At 36.3% G+C, this 20,635-nt stretch overlaps 3 protein-coding genes across 4 annotated transcripts; 1 reads left to right on the plus strand and 2 right to left on the minus strand.

The window, feature by feature from the left end:
- Positions 1–5,425: 5,425 nt before the first annotated feature.
- On the plus strand, positions 5,426–10,834 carry LOC109180524 (KH domain-containing protein HEN4). Of its 2 annotated transcripts, none has more exons than XM_019330149.1 (7): positions 5,426–6,274; positions 7,416–7,838; positions 8,013–8,291; positions 8,779–9,006; positions 9,114–9,196; positions 10,024–10,144; positions 10,341–10,834. In XM_019330149.1, exons 1-7 carry the CDS (start codon positions 5,735–5,737, stop codon positions 10,467–10,469), a joined length of 1,803 nt encoding a protein of 600 aa, XP_019185694.1. In that variant the 5' UTR covers positions 5,426–5,734; the 3' UTR covers positions 10,470–10,834. The 2 variants fall into 2 exon arrangements, with proteins under 2 accessions (XP_019185694.1, XP_019185695.1); XM_019330150.1 differs by having other exon boundaries at positions 10,036–10,144.
- A 150-nt stretch (positions 10,835–10,984) lies between these two features.
- On the minus strand, positions 10,985–15,670 carry LOC109180525 (probable glycosyltransferase At5g03795). Its single transcript, XM_019330151.1, has 6 exons — positions 15,351–15,670; positions 14,937–15,269; positions 14,376–14,662; positions 12,947–13,179; positions 11,812–11,969; positions 10,985–11,467 (listed from the first exon to the last, which is right to left on the minus strand). The coding sequence occupies exons 1-6, from the start codon at positions 15,528–15,530 to the stop codon at positions 11,366–11,368; spliced, it is 1,293 nt and encodes a 430-aa protein (XP_019185696.1). The 5' UTR covers positions 15,531–15,670; the 3' UTR covers positions 10,985–11,365.
- A 700-nt stretch (positions 15,671–16,370) lies between these two features.
- LOC109180179 (uncharacterized tRNA/rRNA methyltransferase YsgA) lies at positions 16,371–19,502 on the minus strand. The gene is made up of 4 exons (XM_019329665.1): positions 19,066–19,502; positions 17,687–17,984; positions 17,134–17,184; positions 16,371–16,858 (listed from the first exon to the last, which is right to left on the minus strand). The coding sequence occupies exons 1-4, from the start codon at positions 19,386–19,388 to the stop codon at positions 16,460–16,462; spliced, it is 1,071 nt and encodes a 356-aa protein (XP_019185210.1). The 5' UTR covers positions 19,389–19,502; the 3' UTR covers positions 16,371–16,459.
- Positions 19,503–20,635: the final 1,133 nt, after the last annotated feature.

Consider the following 20,635-nt stretch of genomic DNA (forward strand, 5'->3'; position numbering starts at 1 on the left):
CACTTCGTCCTAACCAGTGGTTGTGCTGGAGAATGATACGGAAGTTTTCTGCTGTTTAACTTCAGCCTCCAAGTCGCCTTCCAAGGCTGAATCCATGCTGTTGTTTAACTTCGCCTTGCTGCTGTGAATCCATGCTGTTGTTTAACTTCGCCTTGCTGCTGTTTAACACTTCGTCCTAACCAGTGGCTGAACTTCAACCTCCAAGTCGCCTTCCAAGGCTGAATCCATGCTGTTGTTTAACTTCGCCTTGCTGCTGTGAATCCATGCTGTTGTTTAACTTCGCCTTGCTGCTGTTTAACACTTCGTTCTAACCAGTGGCTGTGCTGGAGAATGATACGGAAAACTTCGTCCTAACCAGTGGCCAATCCATGCTGCTGTTTAACTTCGCCTTACAAGACCTTGGCCTACCAATTTTCGGACGACATTCGTGCCGGCATACTCGTGTTTTGGGATTTGATTTGCACACCCCCTGCGCGTGAGAAAGAGCATATATGCTATACAATTAATAAACCTTATAAACACTCTTGTATAATTGTATAAATAGTGGTGCAAACCCACTTCCCAAACCAATGTGAGACAAAAGCTTCTACTTTTTCCTTTCATTTTTCCAACTCAAATGGGTCTACTTTAAGAATCAATTTCTCATTCATCCATTATCCATTTTGAGCGTACAATATATCAATGTCTTCGTCTTACTACGAAGAACCCGAATTCACCTTGACCCGACCCAAATTAGAAGTGGAGCCCACTAATAATTATACCACAAAATAGTCACTTATTATGATATTTTATGTCATTTTAAGCTAATTTTTCCAACAAAAATTACATTATACATGCATTCTGTTTCATAACATTTATCATATATATATATATATATATATATATATATATATTATGTTCATAATATTTATTCTATATGATGTTCAAAAACATAAACCTTAATGTATAAACACTAAACTGCGAACACACTATATCTTTTTCATTCACGTACTCTATATATAATGGATTCATAATGTTCCTTCTATATGTTCATAAATCAAAGTTAATTTAATTTACATATATAAACACTACACTAATTAAAGTAATTACTTTAATTATGTACCTATAGCTTTCTTTTTAAAAAAAATTAAATATATTAATATGGATGTCATTTAAAATATCTCAATTACATCTTTTTATAGGTATATTTTCTATACATTAATTTTATTTGTACAAATAATGTAGCAGCATGCATCTTGACCCACGATATATTGTGTTAAAACAAAATGTGTTGGTATATATCAAACAAGCTAAAAGTACAGTTCAGAAAATTGGGTGGGTGGGTGGGTGGGTGGGGGGGGGGTGCAACTCTAATTATATAGTGAGTACAGTACCTATACTAGGAATAGTCATGTAACCTAGGAGAAAATCGATCACGCTATAGAACGATCGTTCTTTAACTTGCTAATCTTTATACAACGTGCTTCAAAAGTTCAAGCTCCAAGCTAGCAATGAACACCCACAGAAATGCCTATTCATCATAGGCAAATTAAAACTCTTTTCTTTGCTATTTTTAACATCAAAACTATGCTTAATGGTCTTTATGAAAGTTGTAATCATTGAGTTGACTTTCCAATGGTGTAGTAATACTCAATTTGAACATTTTTGTGTTGAGGTGTAATTAAAATACTTTGCAGTTGTAATGTTAGACCAGAATTGCAACTTCTTAATTACTTTTTGATCCACTTTGGATCTCCACGTAGGGTAGGGAAAATGTTTTTATTGATTAGTTTTGAACGTATATCTATTACATGCTTATTAAACATTGATTTTCTTCTATATACAAGACCAGACGTTGTTAATGTTTTGGTCACGATGTTTGCTTCAATTATTTTCCTTAGTTGCTATTAATTATCGTATATTCAACGGATAAACACACACATATATAAACAATGCTAAATGTCTCTACAAAAATCACTTTTTCTTTTGCCAGATGTAATAATTTTAAATAAGTTAAAGATTTAAAAATTAAAAAAAAAAAAAAAAAAAAAAAAACTAATCACACAAATAATAGTCACATCATATAATACGAAAATTTATGTGGTTTTGTAGGGATGGAAAATTGATGCAATTCTTCTTATAGTTAAAAAAATAAAAAAATAAAAATAAAAATTATGAAGTCATTTTTTTTTTTTTTGGTATCTGGTGCATTAACGTTTAAAACATTTTATAATTTATTTAAGAATTGTTTGTAAAATTAACATTTTAATAAAAGAAGCTAAGTATTATTATTTTTTGAAAGCAAAGAAGCTAACTATATAAACCTTTTCAGTGTGTCAAGTGAAATAAATGTTATTATTTTGTGAGTGAAACATGGAAACATATACTTGCCCACAAGGAAAAGTGGTTTGTCTATTGAGTTCCTTTTAATGATTTGTCCAGTATATATGAGAGTTTTTTGCACTTTTGGTCCCACGACTATAGTGGCACTGGCAGAATTGATCCACGACTTTTGAACCTTGCAATTTTAGTCCACGATTATTGATTTTTTTGCAAAAATGGTCATTCCAGTCACTTTTCCGTCAAAATTTCACCGGGAAAAATTCTCCATTTTTAGCCGGGTTAAAATTGACATTTTACTTTTCCAATGTCTTCGGATGATCCGGCAGACGTGCTGAGCGCCTCCAATGCTGCTGCTGGATAACCCAACTAGCCCGGGGAACGCCACGGCCGCTCCGCCGCTTACTAACAGCCCTGCTTGCTCCAGGAACTCCGCCGTCTGGGGCAGTAGTATGTTGCCCAGTAATATTGTATGTAGTCAAATATCAATTTTTTTCTTTTAATTTTTTGAGATAAGTAAAATGTCAATTTTAACTCAGCTAAAAATGGAGAATTTTTCCGGTGAAATTTTGACGGAAAAGTATCCGGAAGGACCATTTTTGCAAAAAAAAAAAAAAAAATCAATAGTGGGAGGCTAAAATTGAAAGGTTCAAAAGTCGTGGATCAATTTTGCCAGTGCCACTATAGTCGTGGGACCAAAAGTGCAAAAAAACTCGTATATATGATTGTGGACTTTTGTGGACTTTGACTAATTTTTTTTGTTAAACTAATCAAAATGAGATCAATATCTTGAGCAAATATGATAGATTGATAGATAAATAATTACTTAGATTGATCAGGTACTATTAATTAACATAAATTACTAGCTACATCGCTCCCACTTCCCACTAGATTTATCCATTATTAATTCATTCTTTAACTCTATTCAAATTATTTTCAATATGTTTGATTATTTGAACAGTTCAATAAGGATCCACAAGTTAAATCCCATTTTTGAATTTGATTGTTACAAAAAATAGATGCTTAGAAAACACTATTTTTAATGACTTTATTCATTAATGAGATAATAATTTATTTTGATTTTAGACCTCAAACTCTACGAACTTAGGTTAAGATTATCCCTGCCAATTTAACATTGGTAGGATGACATGACAATTGTTATAAACATTTCTATTTTTCTTAGTGATGGGTTGGATTGCAAATTTATAATCCGTAGAAAGCTACCGCAGCAGCCGCTGCTGTGATATCTTTTGTACTTTTTTATTTTATTTTTAATTTTGTTTGTTTACTTATTTTGTTTTGTTTTTTTTTTTTTTTTGAAAGTTACTGGCTCTATTACATTGTAGTGTAGTATCTGTTCATATACTTTCTCAACCTACTGAAACACAAAGAATCAATAACGCCTCCACTGAGGCTTGAACTCATAATCTTCCAAATGGAAGTTCAACCCGGATACCATTAGACCACATAGTCCTGGTAAAATGATGTAATATCGGAGTCCATTTTCAAAAAATAGATTAAAAATTTGTAGGGATGTAGTGTAAATAGTAAAATTAAGTTACACTTAGGCTCTGTTTGGCAGAGTTTATTTAGGAACTTATAGCTTATTTTAAGCTACTAATAAGTTATAAGCTCTGTTTGGTAATATTCTCAAAATAAGCTTCTAGCTTAAAATAAGAGCTTATTTTGGAACGCTACCTAAGGTAGCGTTTCAAAATAAGCTCCTAACTTCCTAACTTTTTTTCCATCTTTATCCTTATTATTTTAAAGAAATGACATAATTCACTCTTTCCAATTAAAACCATTTTCTCTCTTCCTTTATCCGCAACATTCACCGCAAGTCCGCAAATATTATTATTATTATTATTATTATTATTATTATTATTATTATTATGAGATTTGCAACAATATTGTTACTTCATAAGATGCTAGATCATGATTATGCTAATAGTTTTATTTCAAAATGTTAATTTTTTTTAAAGATAAAATGTTAAATTTTAATATGTAAACAAACTAATTTAAATTTTGTGAAGATGACCTTTTTAGCTTTTTTACTTTTATCAACTTATCACAAAGTTAATTTTATCAAATACTTTCAATCATAACAGCTAGCTTTACAGTTCTCCAGTTTTCAGCTCCGAACTTATAACTTTTCAGCTTTCAGCTCCTAGCTTATAGCTTTTCAACTTTCAATTCCTAACTAATAGCTTTTGAGTTAGGTTTACCGAACAGAGCCTTAATATGATAAGTTGAATGGTCCACTCTAATTATTTGCTCTTTAAAAATGAGGGAGAAAAGGGTCAAATAGACCCCTAAACATTACCCTAAAGGTCAATTAGCCCCCTAAACTTTATAAAAGGTCAATTAAACACTCAAACATGCTAAATTTGGTCAATGAAGCCCAAAAACTGGTAAATGACCTGTTTTTACCAGTCATTTTAATTCCGGCGACGAAATCCGGCCACCGGCGAATTTTTCCGGCGGCCGGCGAATTAATTTTCCGGCCGTCCGGTCGTCTTCCACCGGAGAAGACGACCGGACGGCCGCCTTCTCCAGCCTTCTCCAATGGAGAAGGCGGCAGGCGACCGTCTGCCGCCTTCTCCAGTGGAGAAGACGACCAGATCTGGTCGTCTTCTCCAATGGAGAAGACGTCCGTCTGGTCGTCTTCTCCATTGGAGAAGATGACCAGATCTGGTCATCTTCTCCAATGGAGAAGACGACCAGATCTGGTCGTCTTCTCCACTGGAGAAGGCGGCAGACGGCCGCCTGCCGCCTTCTCCATTGGAGAAGGCAGCCGTCCGGTCGTCTTCTCCGGTGGAAGACGACCGGACGGCCAGAAAATTAATTCGTCGGCCGCCGGAAAAATTCGCCGGTGGCCGGAATTCGTCACCGGTGGCCGGATTTCGTCGCCGGAATTAAAATGACCGGTAAAAACAGGTCATTTACCGATTTTTGGGCTTCATTGACCAAATTTAGCATGTTTGAGTGTTTAATTGACATTTTTTAAAGTTTAGGGGGCTAATTGACCTTTAGGGTAATGTTTAGGGGTCTATTTGACCCTTTTCTCAAAATGAGGGAATAGTTTTTAGTACATAGGAATAAAGTCTAAGCTCAATTCCCAAGGAAATCTTGCGATTTTGCACTCTCTTCGACTCTTCCCTTCCAAAATCAGACAATGAAACAACCCTCCAAAGCGCGTCGCGTCTGACACGTCATTTACATTTACTCCGCCATCCTCCGCGCTCCACTTCCCGGCAAAATGCATCTCCGCCATCCAAAGCCACCTCTCCCCTCATACAAACCAATTCCTTAATAAGATTTCTCGTTTATATGTATATATATATATGCACACATATAGGGACTTGCTTTACTCTCATTCTCTCACTCGCTTCACTGGCGAAAAGGAAACAGTAAAATGAGCTATCAAAGCAACCTCCGCGGCTCCTTCAAGCGCGGAGGAGATCCATCGCTGGTGGCGGCGCAGCCGGGGCAGGTGAACTTCCGACTGCTCTGCCACATCAGCACGGCCGGCGGCGTCATCGGCAACAATGGAAGCATCGTCAAGAGCCTGGAGAACCAAACCGGCTGCAAAATCCGGTTCGAGGAGCCCCTTCCCAACTGCCACGAGCGAGTCATCAATATAACGGGCGATGCCGTTGTCGAGAACACGATCTCGATAGACCACGATACAGAGGAGGTGTATGTGCAGGTTTCGAAAGCTCAGGAGAGTTTGGTTAGGGTTTATGAGAAGATTTTGCAGGTGGAAGGGAATGGAGGCGAAGGTGCCGGGGCAATCGGTTGCAGGTTGCTTGCATGTTCCAATCAAATAGGGGCGCTTATGGGTAAAGGCGGGAAAATTGTTGATGCTATCAGGAAGAGTTCTGGGGCAAAGATAAAGGTTTCGAAGAAGGAGCAGAATCCAGCTTGTGCTGGCTCGGAAGAGGAGTTAATTCAGGTCGGTGCTTTCAACTTTCATGAGTTTGACTTGTAGTAGTGCAAAACTTCTGGTTTTCTATTTCTACAAAATTCTCTTCATCATCATTCATGCAGGATTGGTGTTCGATTTCTAACGGCAAACTGAATATCAGCTGCTTTGACTGATATTGACTTCAATGTCTATGGCAGTTTAACCAAAACTCTGAAACTTCTCTTTTTTAGAATGTAAATGTGGCATCAGGTTCCTTAAGGTAGACGAGGTCAGTGGCATATTTTGACATTTAGCTAAAGAATGGAAAGTTTAGCTCACAAGTGAGGAACTGATATAAGGTGCTTGATGCAACTGAAACTTGAATTTAGAATATTGCTGAATGTTTGATAATCAAATTTTAAAAGTTGTAACCAGCTTGGTTGGTGTGAGTGGTTGTGCACTCTTGTTCCTTATGAGAGGTTGGGAGTTTGAACCTCCTCTATTTTATGGAAAAATCAATATGCCTAGCACTTTGTCTCTTAATTGGGCCGGCCCGGTGTGAACGGGGATTAATCTGAGTATAGTACGGGCTTACAATTGTTATATCACAATGCATTGTGTGCCCTAAAAATCCCCTGTTTCGTACTGCATTGTGTGCCTGTGCATTGTGCGCCCTAAAAATCCCCTGTTTTGTACTGCATTGGTTGTGTGCCTGTGCATTGTCCGCCCCTGGTGCACGATATAATTTGCCACGGGCTCTGACTAAAAAAAAATTTCGACAGTTGTGGAGTAAAAGTATTTAATTGAATTCTACCAGTTGTAACATTATATTCCTTAATTGGAATGGAAATCTTCCCTTCTAATTTTGCAAGAAAGTATATGCATTAGAGGTTTATCCTGTGGATTTGGAACTTTATTGCTGACTACATGGCAGGAAAATGCATGGATGTTTATTAAGTTTATTCAACTTTCCTTTCCTTTCCTTCTATACATTTTGGCTTCATTAATCCCTTAACTGAAAAATGCCTACTTCCCCTGCTCAGAAATTTTCCATTAGCTAATAACTTGATCAGTAGGGTGAGCTTTTAATTTCACTGGGAGAGGTCTGGTCTGTTAATTATTCATTATTAGGAATATGTGAGTCTTTCATTTACTCTTCACCAAGAAACTATTTTTGAAATTGTTGCAGATAATGGGTGGAATTTTAGCTGTAAAGAAAGCACTAGTTCCTGTTTCTCGACGACTTCAAGATTGCACTACTGAAAGAACACCACAATACATGCATTCGAGAGTGGGATTCCATGAAAATTTGGCAGATTTCTCTTCTCATCCATCACCTGTAGTTCCACCTTTCCAGGGAAATGCTATTGATCATTCTTACAATGACCATTCATTGTCTGCAGAGGCTGACAGAGTCCTTAGCCTGGATGAAGATAATGGTCGACAAAAAGTAGTGTTTAGGTTACTTTGTTCTAATGTCTCAGCTGGGGGTGTAATTGGACGTGGTGCCACTATTGTCAAAGCTTTGGAGAAGGAAACAGGGGCCTCTATAAAGTTTTCACCTCCAGTACCTGGGTCAAAAGATCGCGTTGCCACCATATCTTCATTGGAGGTTTAATTGATATCTTGTTGAGCTTTTGTCACCCATTCATTTGTTACTTTGTTTTTTGTCCTGGCCACTGTTAGATGGTTGACCATCAAAGAATATCTCCTCTCACACTGCGTGTCTCCAGTCTCCTCATGTTTTTATGTGTCTTTACTCATGGGTGTTGGGAATCTTATGCAGAACAAGGATCCATTGTACTCATCTGCACAAATTGCCACTGTCCGAGTTTTCGAGAGATGCATGGAGGTTGGTGTTGACCAAGGGTTAATACCAGGTCTAGGCATGGGAGAAACTGTAACTGCCAAGATTTTAGTTGCGTTGGATGAACTCAATTGCCTTGTTGATGAAGAAGGAAATACTGGTTCTGGTATTTTAGTTTCAACCTCTGGTGTTGAAATACAGCTATTGCAAATGGACCTCCATCCCAGTTGTGCTACAGAGAATGATAGGGTAGTTGAGGTGTGTGTGTATGATACAACTTTAATGTCCATCTTTACAATTATTTGAAAGCTCTGGCCTCTGCTAATGCAACTCCCTTTACACTTAAGAGTTAAATATGTTAGTAGTCATTTGTTCACCTCTAGTTGTTGTTTGAAAAGAATGTAGTTATTTACTGTTCCTTGAGGTGCTGCTTCTGTCTTTGCATTTTTCTTCTTTTCTGGTGGTGGAAAATATTGGCTAGGAGTTTAAGTAACTTGAAATTGGTCTGTTTGGGTGAGTTTGAAATGATTTGCTTGTAGCCTTGTAGGTTAGAATTTCCGTATTATCATGACGACATGAGAAACTTAAGATGATGCACATCTTTAATGAGTTTGGAGTTTCCTGTTGACGTATAAAATGTTATTCTATTTTATGGTGTGGTGCTAGCAGTCTGTTGTATTCCATTTTATGACTTGGAAAGTTTTCAGTTTATCAGATGCTGAAAGATAACTTTAACTTCCTACAGATTGTTGGAGAGTATGTAAATGTAAAAAATGCTCTTTTTCAAGTTACTGGTAAGCTGAGGGAGAATCTCTTCTTCAGTTTGGCCTCTAAGGGTGTAGCACATAGGCATTATCCTTTCTCTTCAATGCCTGAAAGCAGCCTCGGTGAAATATGGAGAAATTCATCTGCTGTCCAAACAGATCTTGTGCCCAAGCCAGGTGGTCCTCATATATGGCTGCATAATAAACAGGTAGAACACATCTTTTTAGTTGGCTTTGTGGAGTTGTCTCTGCTTCGATCTTTTTAACTAGTGTATATTATCCTACAAGGACTTTAATAGGAGGTTTTAATCTGCAGGTTAAGAACACGGTGAATGACACGACAAATAAATATGGTTCAGGAGGCTGGAATAATTCGCGCGGTGCACTTGAACATGGAAGGTTCGTATTGCACCATATGCTTATTAATGCTTGCCATCTTTCTCTATCCTGTTTCTTTCCTGTGGGTGGGCCTTGGGTTGGGGGGGGGGGGGGGGGTCTGAAATGAGTCCAAATACAATTACAAAGGAAATAAACAACAGCTTCCTATATGCTCTATGAAATAAATTAGTTACACTAATATGTACCATTAAGTTTGTTGCTACATCTGTACAAACTAGTCAATACCATTGCCACTCAGCACTATCCACTGGTATGTTTTTTATGAAGAAAAAAAATTGAATTTAAATTAACTATACATATATATAAATTAAATTTGGACATGTTTTCTAGTTTTCTATCTCAAAAGCTTATGTTTCTTTCTTTCCCATGAGTGCGCGCATCTTTATGTAAAACTCTGGGACCAAGCTGCATACTAAGTAAAACTTGGGACCAAATTGCTTGGTGAGAGGTACTGTGATTCAAACATGATGCCAATCTTGTTTTGTTTGTTTGACGATGATGATGCTCTTTTAGTTTCATATTCTATTTAAATGAGATTCTGGATTTTAATGGGCTGTTTGATGAATTAAAGTCCGTTCTCTATGATTTCTATCACTTGACTTATTTTCTCATTTGTGCACCCATAAATTGTCGGTCCTGTCTGCATATGGTGAAGATTTACTATGCTCAAGAACTAGCTTTCTTTAAGTGCAGTCAAAGTCCAATATTTAAAATGTTTAATAGCATATTCTCCTGGCTATACAGGTGAAACTTATTCAAGACAGTAAAACTTAACAGTAGTATAGAACACGCAACAAATTTCCTTGTCAGCTTTCTAACTCTTTCAGTCTCCATGACAGTTTAGATGCAAATGGAGTAGCTGACATAACTGTGGAAATCATGGTTCCAGGACAAAAATTTGGTAGCATCTACGGTGAAGACGGTACTAATCTCAATCGATTGAAAGAGGTAAAAGACTACAAGCCCAATTCCATTCCTGCTAAATGGAATAAAAATATCATAGAATGGAAGAAGAGAATGAAACTAAATGAATTTCAGTTTAACTGTCAAGGGAGATAATCTTTTAGTGTTCACTGTTATGTTGTTTTCCTATAATTTATAAGTTTCTCTTATTGGCATTTGTTTTGCAATTATTATAATTTAGATCTCGGGTACAAAGGTCACACTTGAAGATCCACATCCTGGTGAGAACAATGGAAAGGTGATCATAACAGGGACACCTGACCGAATACAAATTGCACGGAGTCTTCTACAAGCCTTCATCCGTGTTTAACCATCACCAATAAATTGAACCATTATAATGCATTCCGTCACCTGTAAGTATATGTGTCATGTGTCAATATGGATTGGTCATCCACTTGTTTACTATAGACTTTGTTTTGGGGGCAAATTCATCTTGCAGATGTTACCCCCTTCGGTGATCTCAGTTTAGCACTCCGGAGTTTCCACCAAATCTTTTGTTTGAGCTATAGTTACAAGCAGGAGAACGTAGTGTCTAGGAAAAGATTAACCTTTTTGCCCCTAGTCCTCTGCAATAGGGTAATGCTGGGTTTGTATGCAATATTTTCAGTTTGACATGTTACATTTTAAGCTGAAAGAAAATATATTTCAATGGTGCTAGATCTGCCCTCATTCTCACTGTTTCCCATTTTATGAATGCTTCTCATGTTCGTCACTGTCATTTGTTGTTTGTGAATAATATCATCGAGTATACTGTATACTCTAACTGATCAACCTGGCTCTTCCCAAGACAAAGATATCCCATCACAACATATCATTTACAATCCATAAACCACAACCCACTGGGAAAAGTAATTGAAAGAAATAATTGGCAACATAGTACAATATAACTGCAGCGGCTTACATTGTAAGATGCTACTTGCTGGGTTCACAAAGAACTCATATAAACAACTTGCTGGGTTCACAAAGAACTCATAAACATACAGACAACAGATAATCATGCCCTCAACAGTTTTATCTCTGGTTCTTCACAGGTCAAAAAAGGAACCAATTCAAAACCTATCTAAGGGGGGAATAAATTTAAAGAATAGAGAGCAGATGAAAGAAGGAACTGTTATGAGGTTATATACAATTTATAAACTGATCCAGCAACCTCCTGATTCCTGAGTATATGTGAGTCAAGTTTATGATGAAAAATTGCGGTTGCAGTTAATACTTGAGCACGCGGTGGCGCAACCACAGTTCATACATGACCATATGAAAAGCATCGTATTTGACAGGAGGTGAATTCCACTGGTAATGTTTCTGGATCTGAAGCAAGAAACAATTGAAAATTGTCAGTCATTAGGTCATTGGTCCAAACGTTTAACCAAATTTTCAATTGAAGTTCCAATTTGATCCTTGGTTAAAACCAATGGTCATACATTCAAAGATCAAATTAAAACTACTCAGTAAAACAAATAGGCCCGCATTGAAACTTCATTTGTGGGACGAAAAGAAATTTTAATTGATGATTATTAAAATTGTAGTGATATTTGTTACTAATATTTGTGCATTACAGGATTCCCCCACAGGAATACATTCCCTACTCCAAGTCCCAGCACATGCAATGCAAGGCAAATTATGAGGCTAAACACACTGAAAGTAGTACCTACCTTGACTAAATTGTAATGTAAAGTCACAAACTCTTCTTGAGTTATGCTCTTGAGAATTTTCTTAAGCTCATATACATCCTTCTCCCTGACTATGACGGCAAATTTATGCCAATCGAGAATGTCATTGAATGGCAAGTCATAATAATTAGAGAGTATCACTGCAAGAAAGCCCCCAATAATTTGGATATTAGAAGCAATCATGATATGGATTATACACTTAAAACAACCATACAGAATGGCAAATTGTGAAATTTTTTCTCTAAACCCAAGTAACAATAGGCAACAGGAATGTAATCAAAATTCTAAAATTGGTTAACCTATCTTGACTCTTGAGTTTCATAGCACAATCACACTAGATATACTCTGATCTGTTAAGAATTAAGATGGAGCTCTAAATCAAGCAAATAGCACAAGTAGAATTTCAGATCCAGGAAAGCTGAATTTCTTCTCCACGTAAAACCATCTAAAGGTGTTTTAGGAGGCGAAAACCAACATTTTTTTGGACATAAAATGGCAGGGAGGAGATATTTCCTTCAAATGCACCAAGGCACCAATAGCAAGGCCGGGGCTGCCAATAGAGGCGCACTCATAGGTCACTAATCCCCAATGACAATAACCAACAAGTATGAACCCACTGTAAAACTTCAAGGCATGGATACAAATTCTAAATTAGCTTTCAGAACAGTCAACAAGCCTTTCCCAGCAGAGAAAGCACAATGTGAATTTTACATTCATGCAATCATGAGCTATGGACCTTGGAATATATTACCAATAGTCTGAGACTCTAGCTAGGAGGTCTCAAGTTCAACCCCCATCTCTCTTGTATGTAACCCAATAAATAAATACACAAAATGACACGAATAATTGGACTGTTAGAAATAGACAAGTGTGCAAAGCTAGCTAATATATTGTGAAATCCCGCACTCTCCCTAGACCATCATACAGGAAATGTGGAGTCAACATGTCATGCATTCATCCTCTGATTTCAACTAAAATTCCTATTACTGATGGACTTTATTGTGCAATTGACATATGGTGACAGAGAACAGAAGAAACTGACTCATAACTGGTTCCAACTGAAAAAAAAATAATAATAAATAAATAAAAGAAGAAGAAGAAAGAATCAGCCTTTTACCAGGAATACATCCATAGTGTATGGAATCTGCTATGCGTGCACTATTGACCTGAGAGCCACCAGGGCATATGCAGAACTTATTCCTGTAAAATCTCTTTTGATAGAGTAGATGTCCAGTAGCCCTGTTTATTCTGTTGTTAGAGATATCAAGTTCTGTATCATTCTCCCATACACGGGCCAAGATGACCCTGATTTTAGAATTCCTATGGCCTGCCCAAAATCCCAGAGATGTCCTGCAAAAGAAGATGACTATTCTTAATTTCACCCAAGGCTAAACTGTTGAATGGATATCTATTTATTTCAAAAGAAATGTTTTTAGATAAATGACTCTTTAAAAAACATATCCTGTATAGTGTATACATGGAGAATATTTGGGCTCCTAGAAAGAATTTCATATTTAAGGATACACTAAAATGCTACAACTTAGTCCAATTTAGCATGAAAGATAGTATTAGAAAAGTGTTGTACATTCATTTGAAATCACATTAGTATTTTGTAACTTTTGTGAAATAAGTTATCTAGAAAACAACAACAACAACAACAACAACACCAATAATAATAATAATAATAATAATAATAACAACAACAACATAATACTAGTGGAACAAGTTGTGCCCAAGAAAGTTCCTTAATTTGAGAAATATTTTCAAGTAGAATAAAGGTCATGCCAAAATGATTGGATGAAAATCCATAAAGTGAACTTTTATGATTAGCCAGATGAAGCATATGCTTTTAGACATTCTAGGGATTTACAGATTTTAAGGTGAAATAAAACCAAACTTATTTACAGGTATAAGAAATTCAAACAAAAAGAAACACAGATCATGAGATGTAATAATTTTCATTTTTCGCCATTTGTGTAGCATTGTAATTTTTTATTTTTTATTTTTTATTTTAAATGCAATTAAAAGGGTAACAAAATCAAGGCTGATAGTTAAGAACAGCTGACTATATTGTTCAAGTTAGAACTATAAAAAAAAAAGTGGGTGATATCAACTCCAAAAAGTGCAAGGGATGTCATTATCAATGTGATATGTTGATATCATGTTTTCTAGTGTAATACCATAAAATTTCCTAGGGGCTTATAAAGCTAATTATAAGTCTTTTAAGACAAGGCCACAAGGGAATGATCACACAATCTGCTAATCATCAGTCCATAGGTAAATACCTTACACATGTGAAATTAATGTAAAATTATAATGAAAAAAAGTTTATTGAAAAAAAAAAAAAAAAAAAAAGGAAGAAGAAGAAAGAAAGACAGAGGCAGAACCTAAAGCAAAGACCTATCTTCTTAGCATAACATTCAATGAATCAGGTTAACTTAATTGATATTAAGAATTATCCAAAGTGAAACAAGGAAGTGTATCAGATAATTAGATGAGCTTTCTGGTCTCTTTTTTCAGCATATGTTCAAAATTTACAGCAATACCTATTCTCCACATCATTTCCACCAGCTGGAAGGGCAAATGGTTGCAGAACTTGTGGGAGAGCAACATCTTTGTGTGGAATATATCCAACATCATAGCTTGGAGAGCACACAGCACGAATAGAGTTCTTTATGAGAAATGGAAGTCCTTCAGTAGCCCTCACACCAACATCATGGCAAGTAACAAAAAAGTGATCAGCTCCTAGAGTTCTATTCCAGTATGGGTACTTTGCTATTAAGCTCTCAACATAGTTCTGTACAATTATGGTCATGTTCTCATAGGATGTGCCCTGCATGTGATCAAGTTGGGCTGGATAAGTTCAGATGAGTATACTGTGACCCAGAATATTTACAACAGTAGAATTTGTATAGATAATTTCTCAAGAATACTGTTCCAAGTACAAATCTAAATTCCAGGAATTAAAAAAAAAAAAAATAAACTTATATAACTACTCATTATGACTGACAAGCCATTAGACTTAATAATCATAGTCACAATGCAATTATCCTGAGCATTCCAAACAATGATTATCCAAAGCAAATCACATTGCAGAAAAGATTTACCTTTCCTCTCATCTTATGGCAAGATATTGGAATGAAGAACAAGTGAGCCTGATCTGGATCGTCCGTAACAAATTTACTCTCCCTGATATTCTGGAAAAAATAACCCTCGCTGGCGTACTTCCCAGTCAGCTTCCTCGGCGTCTGGTAAAACGTTTTCGGATCGCCGTCTGGATATATATATACCTTGAACTTTTTCTCCATTTCTGCATAGTTCAATCTGAATACATCCGGCGAGTGATACACATCCGACAATTCCTCCTCAGATGATAACGACGCTACTGGTTCCTCAACGGATGTCGAAATTTCAGTGTCATTAACGGCCGAATTTATCACCTGAAAAGATAGGAGAACCTTTGGAAATTAGTGTTTGCTCTTATCTGAAGAAATCCAACAGGAAATGAAGTGAGATTTCACCAGTGGACGTTGAAAAGGAGAAGGATTGGTGGAGGATTCGAGAGACGGCGAATGGAGAGACTTTAGCGAGATGTAACTGAAGGAGACTAAAGTTAGAACGGCGAGAGTGAGGAGAGAGCCTTGGAGAGTGCAGACGGTGGCGAGAGATGTCGGTGACTGCGAGGCTTTCGCCGCCGACATTGCCGACGGAGGAGTGGTATCCGACGATTTTGATACAAGTTTGCTGTTTTCCCTGTCGTCGAGTGTTTTGGCTATAACTCGATTGCTTGGCTTTTGCGGAGCTGGAAGGAACGCTGAAACAAATCCCAGCTAATAAATATTCCGCATCTAACTAATTTCTTACCAAATTTCTAATAACTCTTCTTTTTTACTCGTATTTTATAAATTAGTCTAATACCCAATATATTATTATTATTATTTTTATTTTATTATGCTTACATTATTTCATAAGATTTTTATTATATTTGAACAATAATATTTTCAATTATATTATAGAATATAATACCATACATAATATCAGAAGCCACTAGACATTAGTTGGACGCTCAGAGACATCTAAATACTACCGTGAATATAGAAGAGAAGCAACCGAACAGACAAAAAAAATCATTTGACCGAGTTTGGTGTCGACTTAACTTAGTTGGACACCAACTAGGCAAGTTAGACGCCCAACTCGGCGCCTGGGGTGCCTAGTGCCGACTTAGCCTAGTTGGACACCAACTAGGCGAGTTAGGCACCTAACTCAGCGCCTGAGGCGTCTAGTCTACTGATTACTCGACCAGTCAACTAAAAACCGTCTAAGACTGAAATTGCATCAGCCTAGTTGATGCCTAAACAGATTTTTACAATATTGTGTATTATTAAATTAGTGTTTTAAAATTTATCAAATATCATATATTCTAGTAAAACACAATTTATAATTTTATAAAACAAACAATATTGTGACCCACAACATCGTCCTAAAAAAATAATATCTTAATCAATTGAAAATGAAATTAATGAAGATGAACTTTAATAATGAACATGCAATATAATAAACATACTGATATTATTACTATGTGCCAATTATAGTTAAAACAATACACGCATTGGCTTCTTCACATCAAATCCTAGAATATATGATTCTCAGGTTGTAACATGTACAACAATATTCCACCTGCAACCGAAACATTAAGAGACTCGAATTCTCCTGCCATTGGAATACTAACAAGCTCACATACTTCCTTGGATTTCTCCGAAAGCCCCCCTCCTTCACTACCCAAAACCAGGCACAATGGCTGATCTGCTAAAGAATCGGCGAAGCCTTGACAAAGCCAACTCACCGGCTTCAACCTTCCACCGTTTGCAGGATGGCCGGCTAACATCTTCATCTTGAAACTTTCTCCGAGTGTTTGCAATTGCGTCCACCCACCAGAAACTAACGGGAGCTGAAAGCAAGCTCCTCGGCTAGCTCGGAGTGCTTTCTCGTTGAATGGGTCACAGCAGCCAGGAAGTAGAAACACGCCATTCTGTTGAGAAATGGAAGGAGTGCCAGTTTCTAAGTTTTTCTAATATAAGCAGTGTTGCAAAAATCCCGCCCAGGCGTTCTAGGCGCCCTAGGCGGTCCCCAGGCGCCTAGAGGGCGCCTAGCGATTTTTTCAACATTGAATATAAGTAACACTCTAAACCAAAGATTGTTGCAGAAATATAAGATTTAAAGGACATTAACCAGAAGTAAAATGTCATAATACAATTGCACCAGAAATAAGAGGCAAGAAAAATGGAAATAGTTGAATTTCATTACCCATCTAAATGCCAATGCTGATCTAAGCAGCGTGCCAAGGTTTCCTGGATCCTGCACCAACATTCCCATGATTATATAAACTGAATCTGGAATTCTAGAAAGATCATACTGAAACACAATATATGGATATATATATATATATGATGCTATCTTATTCTTAGTGCTCCAGAACATATAAAAGGGTTTCTGCAAAGTGGCAAGGAAATTTGATGATAAAATTAGGTAATGAGATGTGAAACAATTTTCAATATTTCTTTAAGTTAGGCCTATATCAACCGTTAGGTTTTCAGTTCTAATTCACTGACACAACTAACAGAGTGAACATGATTATTTGGGGAGCTTTACAGTTGCCTTCAGTGACCAAGTCAATAGCATTTCAGAGTTCATGGCTTTATTAGAATAACTGTCTTGTTTATCTGTGATTGTAGTATGTTATATGGAGAAAATATCATTCCATATGACAGCCAGCATCAAGACCGCACTAATGGAATTGTGTAACTATTTCACAGGAAAAGAAAATTGCCAAACACTTCCAGTATGAAAAGAGAACAACCTGAATACCATCAAGAACTAGAATTCGATTCGCAGATGGGAACCATCTACTACAATCATCCTCTCTAAAGTCATCACCAACACTATGAAAAGTTGAGGGAATCCTGAATAGAGCAATCATTTGAATTGAATCAATTGATTGTACGCCTGAAAGTTTTTTCATCACTATTGAGCTGACATGGACAACACGAGTAGAACGAATATCTAGCTCTTCAGGGATTTGGGTATCATCAAGTACAAGCAAGCATTCTATTTTGATAGGCGTCTCGGACATTGTTTCTTGAAATTTACATATTTCCCTGGTAGAAGTCACATCATGATGTAACAGACATCAATACTCATAGTTTCAACATTGTCATTTCAGTTAGTCTTAAAAGTTCAAATTTTGGTTAGCTTCAAAATTTCAAGGAAAGCACTTCTCATTCAAGTTCACACACAAGACTGTCAAAGAATACAAATTCCTGCAAAGTTCTTTTGATCAATAAAAGATCAGCAGTAGATGATATGTGAAAGAAACAAGCAACTGATACAAATCATGCCAAATAAAATGAAAAGTTAAAAGTCAAAAAAAAAAAAAAAAAAAAAAAAAAAAAAAGGTAATGGTAATTGGAATATAACCACGCTGCTAAAGAAAATGAAATTAATGCACACTATTAAATTTACACATTTAAAGAGGAAAGAGGTCAAAATTGCCTCTTAAAACCAGAATTCCAGAAAGATCAGAGGTTGGATAGCTCTAAAGTTTAACATTGCACATGAGATTATGATGAGAAGTGGATTTCCATTATGACCAACTTCATTTTCTACCTGTGGGAGTAGGCTAATTATGAACCTTAAGATTCAGTTCAAGAAGTGCATGTGAGTCAAAGGTCACTCCATCTCATTTTTCAGTGGGTAATTCTTACAAACACCTTGAATATTATCATTGATCAATAAATTATGTAAAGAAGAGTTATTCTGGAGTAAACTAGCATTGGTATAGTAATCAGTTTCATTTAACTAAAATATCACCAAAAACAAAGATACAAGTTCCCCCACAAGAAATGCAGTTAGGGACGAAACAAAGAAACAAAATCGAGCTTGAAAATTTAATTGACCATAACCATCCTATATAATTGAACAACTCTCAACATATTTAGTTGCAGCAACAAGGAAATTGAGAGACTAATTCCTAAACTTTCACCCGAAACACAAAAAGTGCAAACATTTGACAAAGAACACAAAATAGGGTAACATCAAACTCAATCCCAAATTTACTAAAATAAAAAAGTAGCAAAACCCACTTTAACAATTGAATAGCACATACCATGGTTTCAAGTAAAAGCTGATAAAATCTGAAGAGTTAAAGTGAAAGTTTCAATTTTGGCCAAGAAAAGATACCTGATGGGAGTAGTGCCAACGACGAGAACTAAGCCATGAGAGTGGCGATAAGAGGAGCTACTACGAAGTTTAAGGCAGTGCTTCACAAATGGGTTTGAAGTGCTTGAGATGGCCGTCACATGATAAGGTAAAGCAATAGAATTCTGTAACACCTTAGAATTATCTCCATTGAAAATAGCAGCATTAACATGAGAATTTGAGGTACAACTACAAGATTGAGTCCGGGGTTTGAGTTGATAATGCGATGGTTTGGTATCTGTAGCGGAGGCTCTGATCAGCGGCAAGCGAAGATTGGATATGGATAGCGTATCTGCGCATTGCATTCTCGTAGGCAACTCAAAATTTCTTCTTGTTTACACTTCTTTCTTCGAGGAAATGGTTTTTAAATATAATCAAACAAATTAGAGGAAATTCCTCGTGCCTGTATTTGCATTAATTTTATCTCTGTAATAAGATTCATAAGGATACTATTGAACTGAGAAACAAACATTTCCTTGTATAATCACCTATTACTCATTTTAGGGAATTGAGGGGATTTTAAAATTTACTTTTTTCCAAAATTGAACCATTAACTAAGTATGTGAAAAGATGTAAATAAATTACGATAATTCAGTTGTAGACACAGAAAATTTGAACCCGACAAATGGACTGATGAAATTGTTATTGGGTCGATGTTGAGATTGTTATTGGGCCAATTTAATTAATTGGATCATAGAAATTAAATTGATTTAATTAGTCCAATTAAATTTGATTTTGGGCTATTGAATTAATTGATTAGTTGGCCCAAGCCCACTTCATATTTGAATTTAAATTATAATTATAATTTAAATATAATATTAATTTTATTATATTTGAATTAGATAATTATAATTTAATTTGAATATGAATTAGATTATACAATAATGAACCTGGACTTGATCTTAGACAAGGTTCATTTTCCTAATTAATTAATTAGTTAACTAAAAAGGGGAGTTGGTTGAGGAATTTTGGTTAAGCTTTTAGTATAAATAGGGTCTTCGTTTTCATTCCAAAACACACTTGAAAGCTTGAAGAACTTGAAAGCTTGAGGAACTTGAAGGCTTAGAGCTTGAAGGCATTGAACAACTTGAAGGCTTAAGGAGTTGAGAGCATTTGAAGAGCCTGAAGGCATTGAAGAACGCTTGAAGATTTGAAGGCATTTTTGTTGATTTTGCAGGCAATTTGAATCCATTGCAGGTACTTTGGAGCTTTGCAGAATTGATTGTCTCGAAGATCTTGACGTCTTTTGAAGGCATTTGAGGATCTTAAAGCAGCTTGAATCCATTGCATGTGTTTTGAAACTTTGCAGGGTTGATTATTTCTAAATTCTTGACGCTCGTTGTTGGAAGTTACGCCACTTAAATCCCGGAAGCTACGCCACTTGAATCCCGGAGGCACGCGCCAATTGAATCCCGGAGGCTACGCTAATTGAATCCCGGAGGCACTTCCATAGATAACGTTAGTGAAGAATCAGAGGATTAGACAGAGATTTTGTACCTGCATTGAATTATACACACACTGTACAAGGAATTTTGTGAATATATACAAAGTT

Source organism: Ipomoea nil, unplaced genomic scaffold (genome assembly GCF_001879475.1).
Source record: "Ipomoea nil cultivar Tokyo-kokei standard unplaced genomic scaffold, Asagao_1.1 scaffold1026, whole genome shotgun sequence".
Classification (NCBI taxonomy): Eukaryota; Viridiplantae; Streptophyta; class Magnoliopsida; order Solanales; family Convolvulaceae; genus Ipomoea; species Ipomoea nil.

Coding starts and splice junctions, on each gene's coding strand:
- LOC109180524 (XM_019330149.1), top strand. CDS start 5,735: ATGAGCTATCAAAGCAACCTCCGCGGCTCCTTCAAGCGCGGAGGAGAT. Junction 7,839..8,012: donor CCACCATATCTTCATTGGAG/GTTTAATTGATA, acceptor AATCTTATGCAG/AACAAGGATCCATTGTACTC. Junction 9,007..9,113: donor TATGGCTGCATAATAAACAG/GTAGAACACATC, acceptor TTTAATCTGCAG/GTTAAGAACACGGTGAATGA.
- LOC109180525 (XM_019330151.1), bottom strand. CDS start 15,530: ATGTCGGCGGCGAAAGCCTCGCAGTCACCGACATCTCTCGCCACCGTC. Junction 14,663..14,936: donor GCCATAAGATGAGAGGAAAG/GTAAATCTTTTC, acceptor GATCACATGCAG/GGCACATCCTATGAGAACAT. Junction 11,468..11,811: donor TACATTACAATTTAGTCAAG/GTAGGTACTACT, acceptor TTCTTGCTTCAG/ATCCAGAAACATTACCAGTG.
- LOC109180179 (XM_019329665.1), bottom strand. CDS start 19,388: ATGCAATGCGCAGATACGCTATCCATATCCAATCTTCGCTTGCCGCTG. Junction 17,185..17,686: donor TAGTTCTTGATGGTATTCAG/GTTGTTCTCTTT, acceptor ATGTTGGTGCAG/GATCCAGGAAACCTTGGCAC. Junction 16,859..17,133: donor CAGCATTGGCATTTAGATGG/GTAATGAAATTC, acceptor ATTTCTCAACAG/AATGGCGTGTTTCTACTTCC.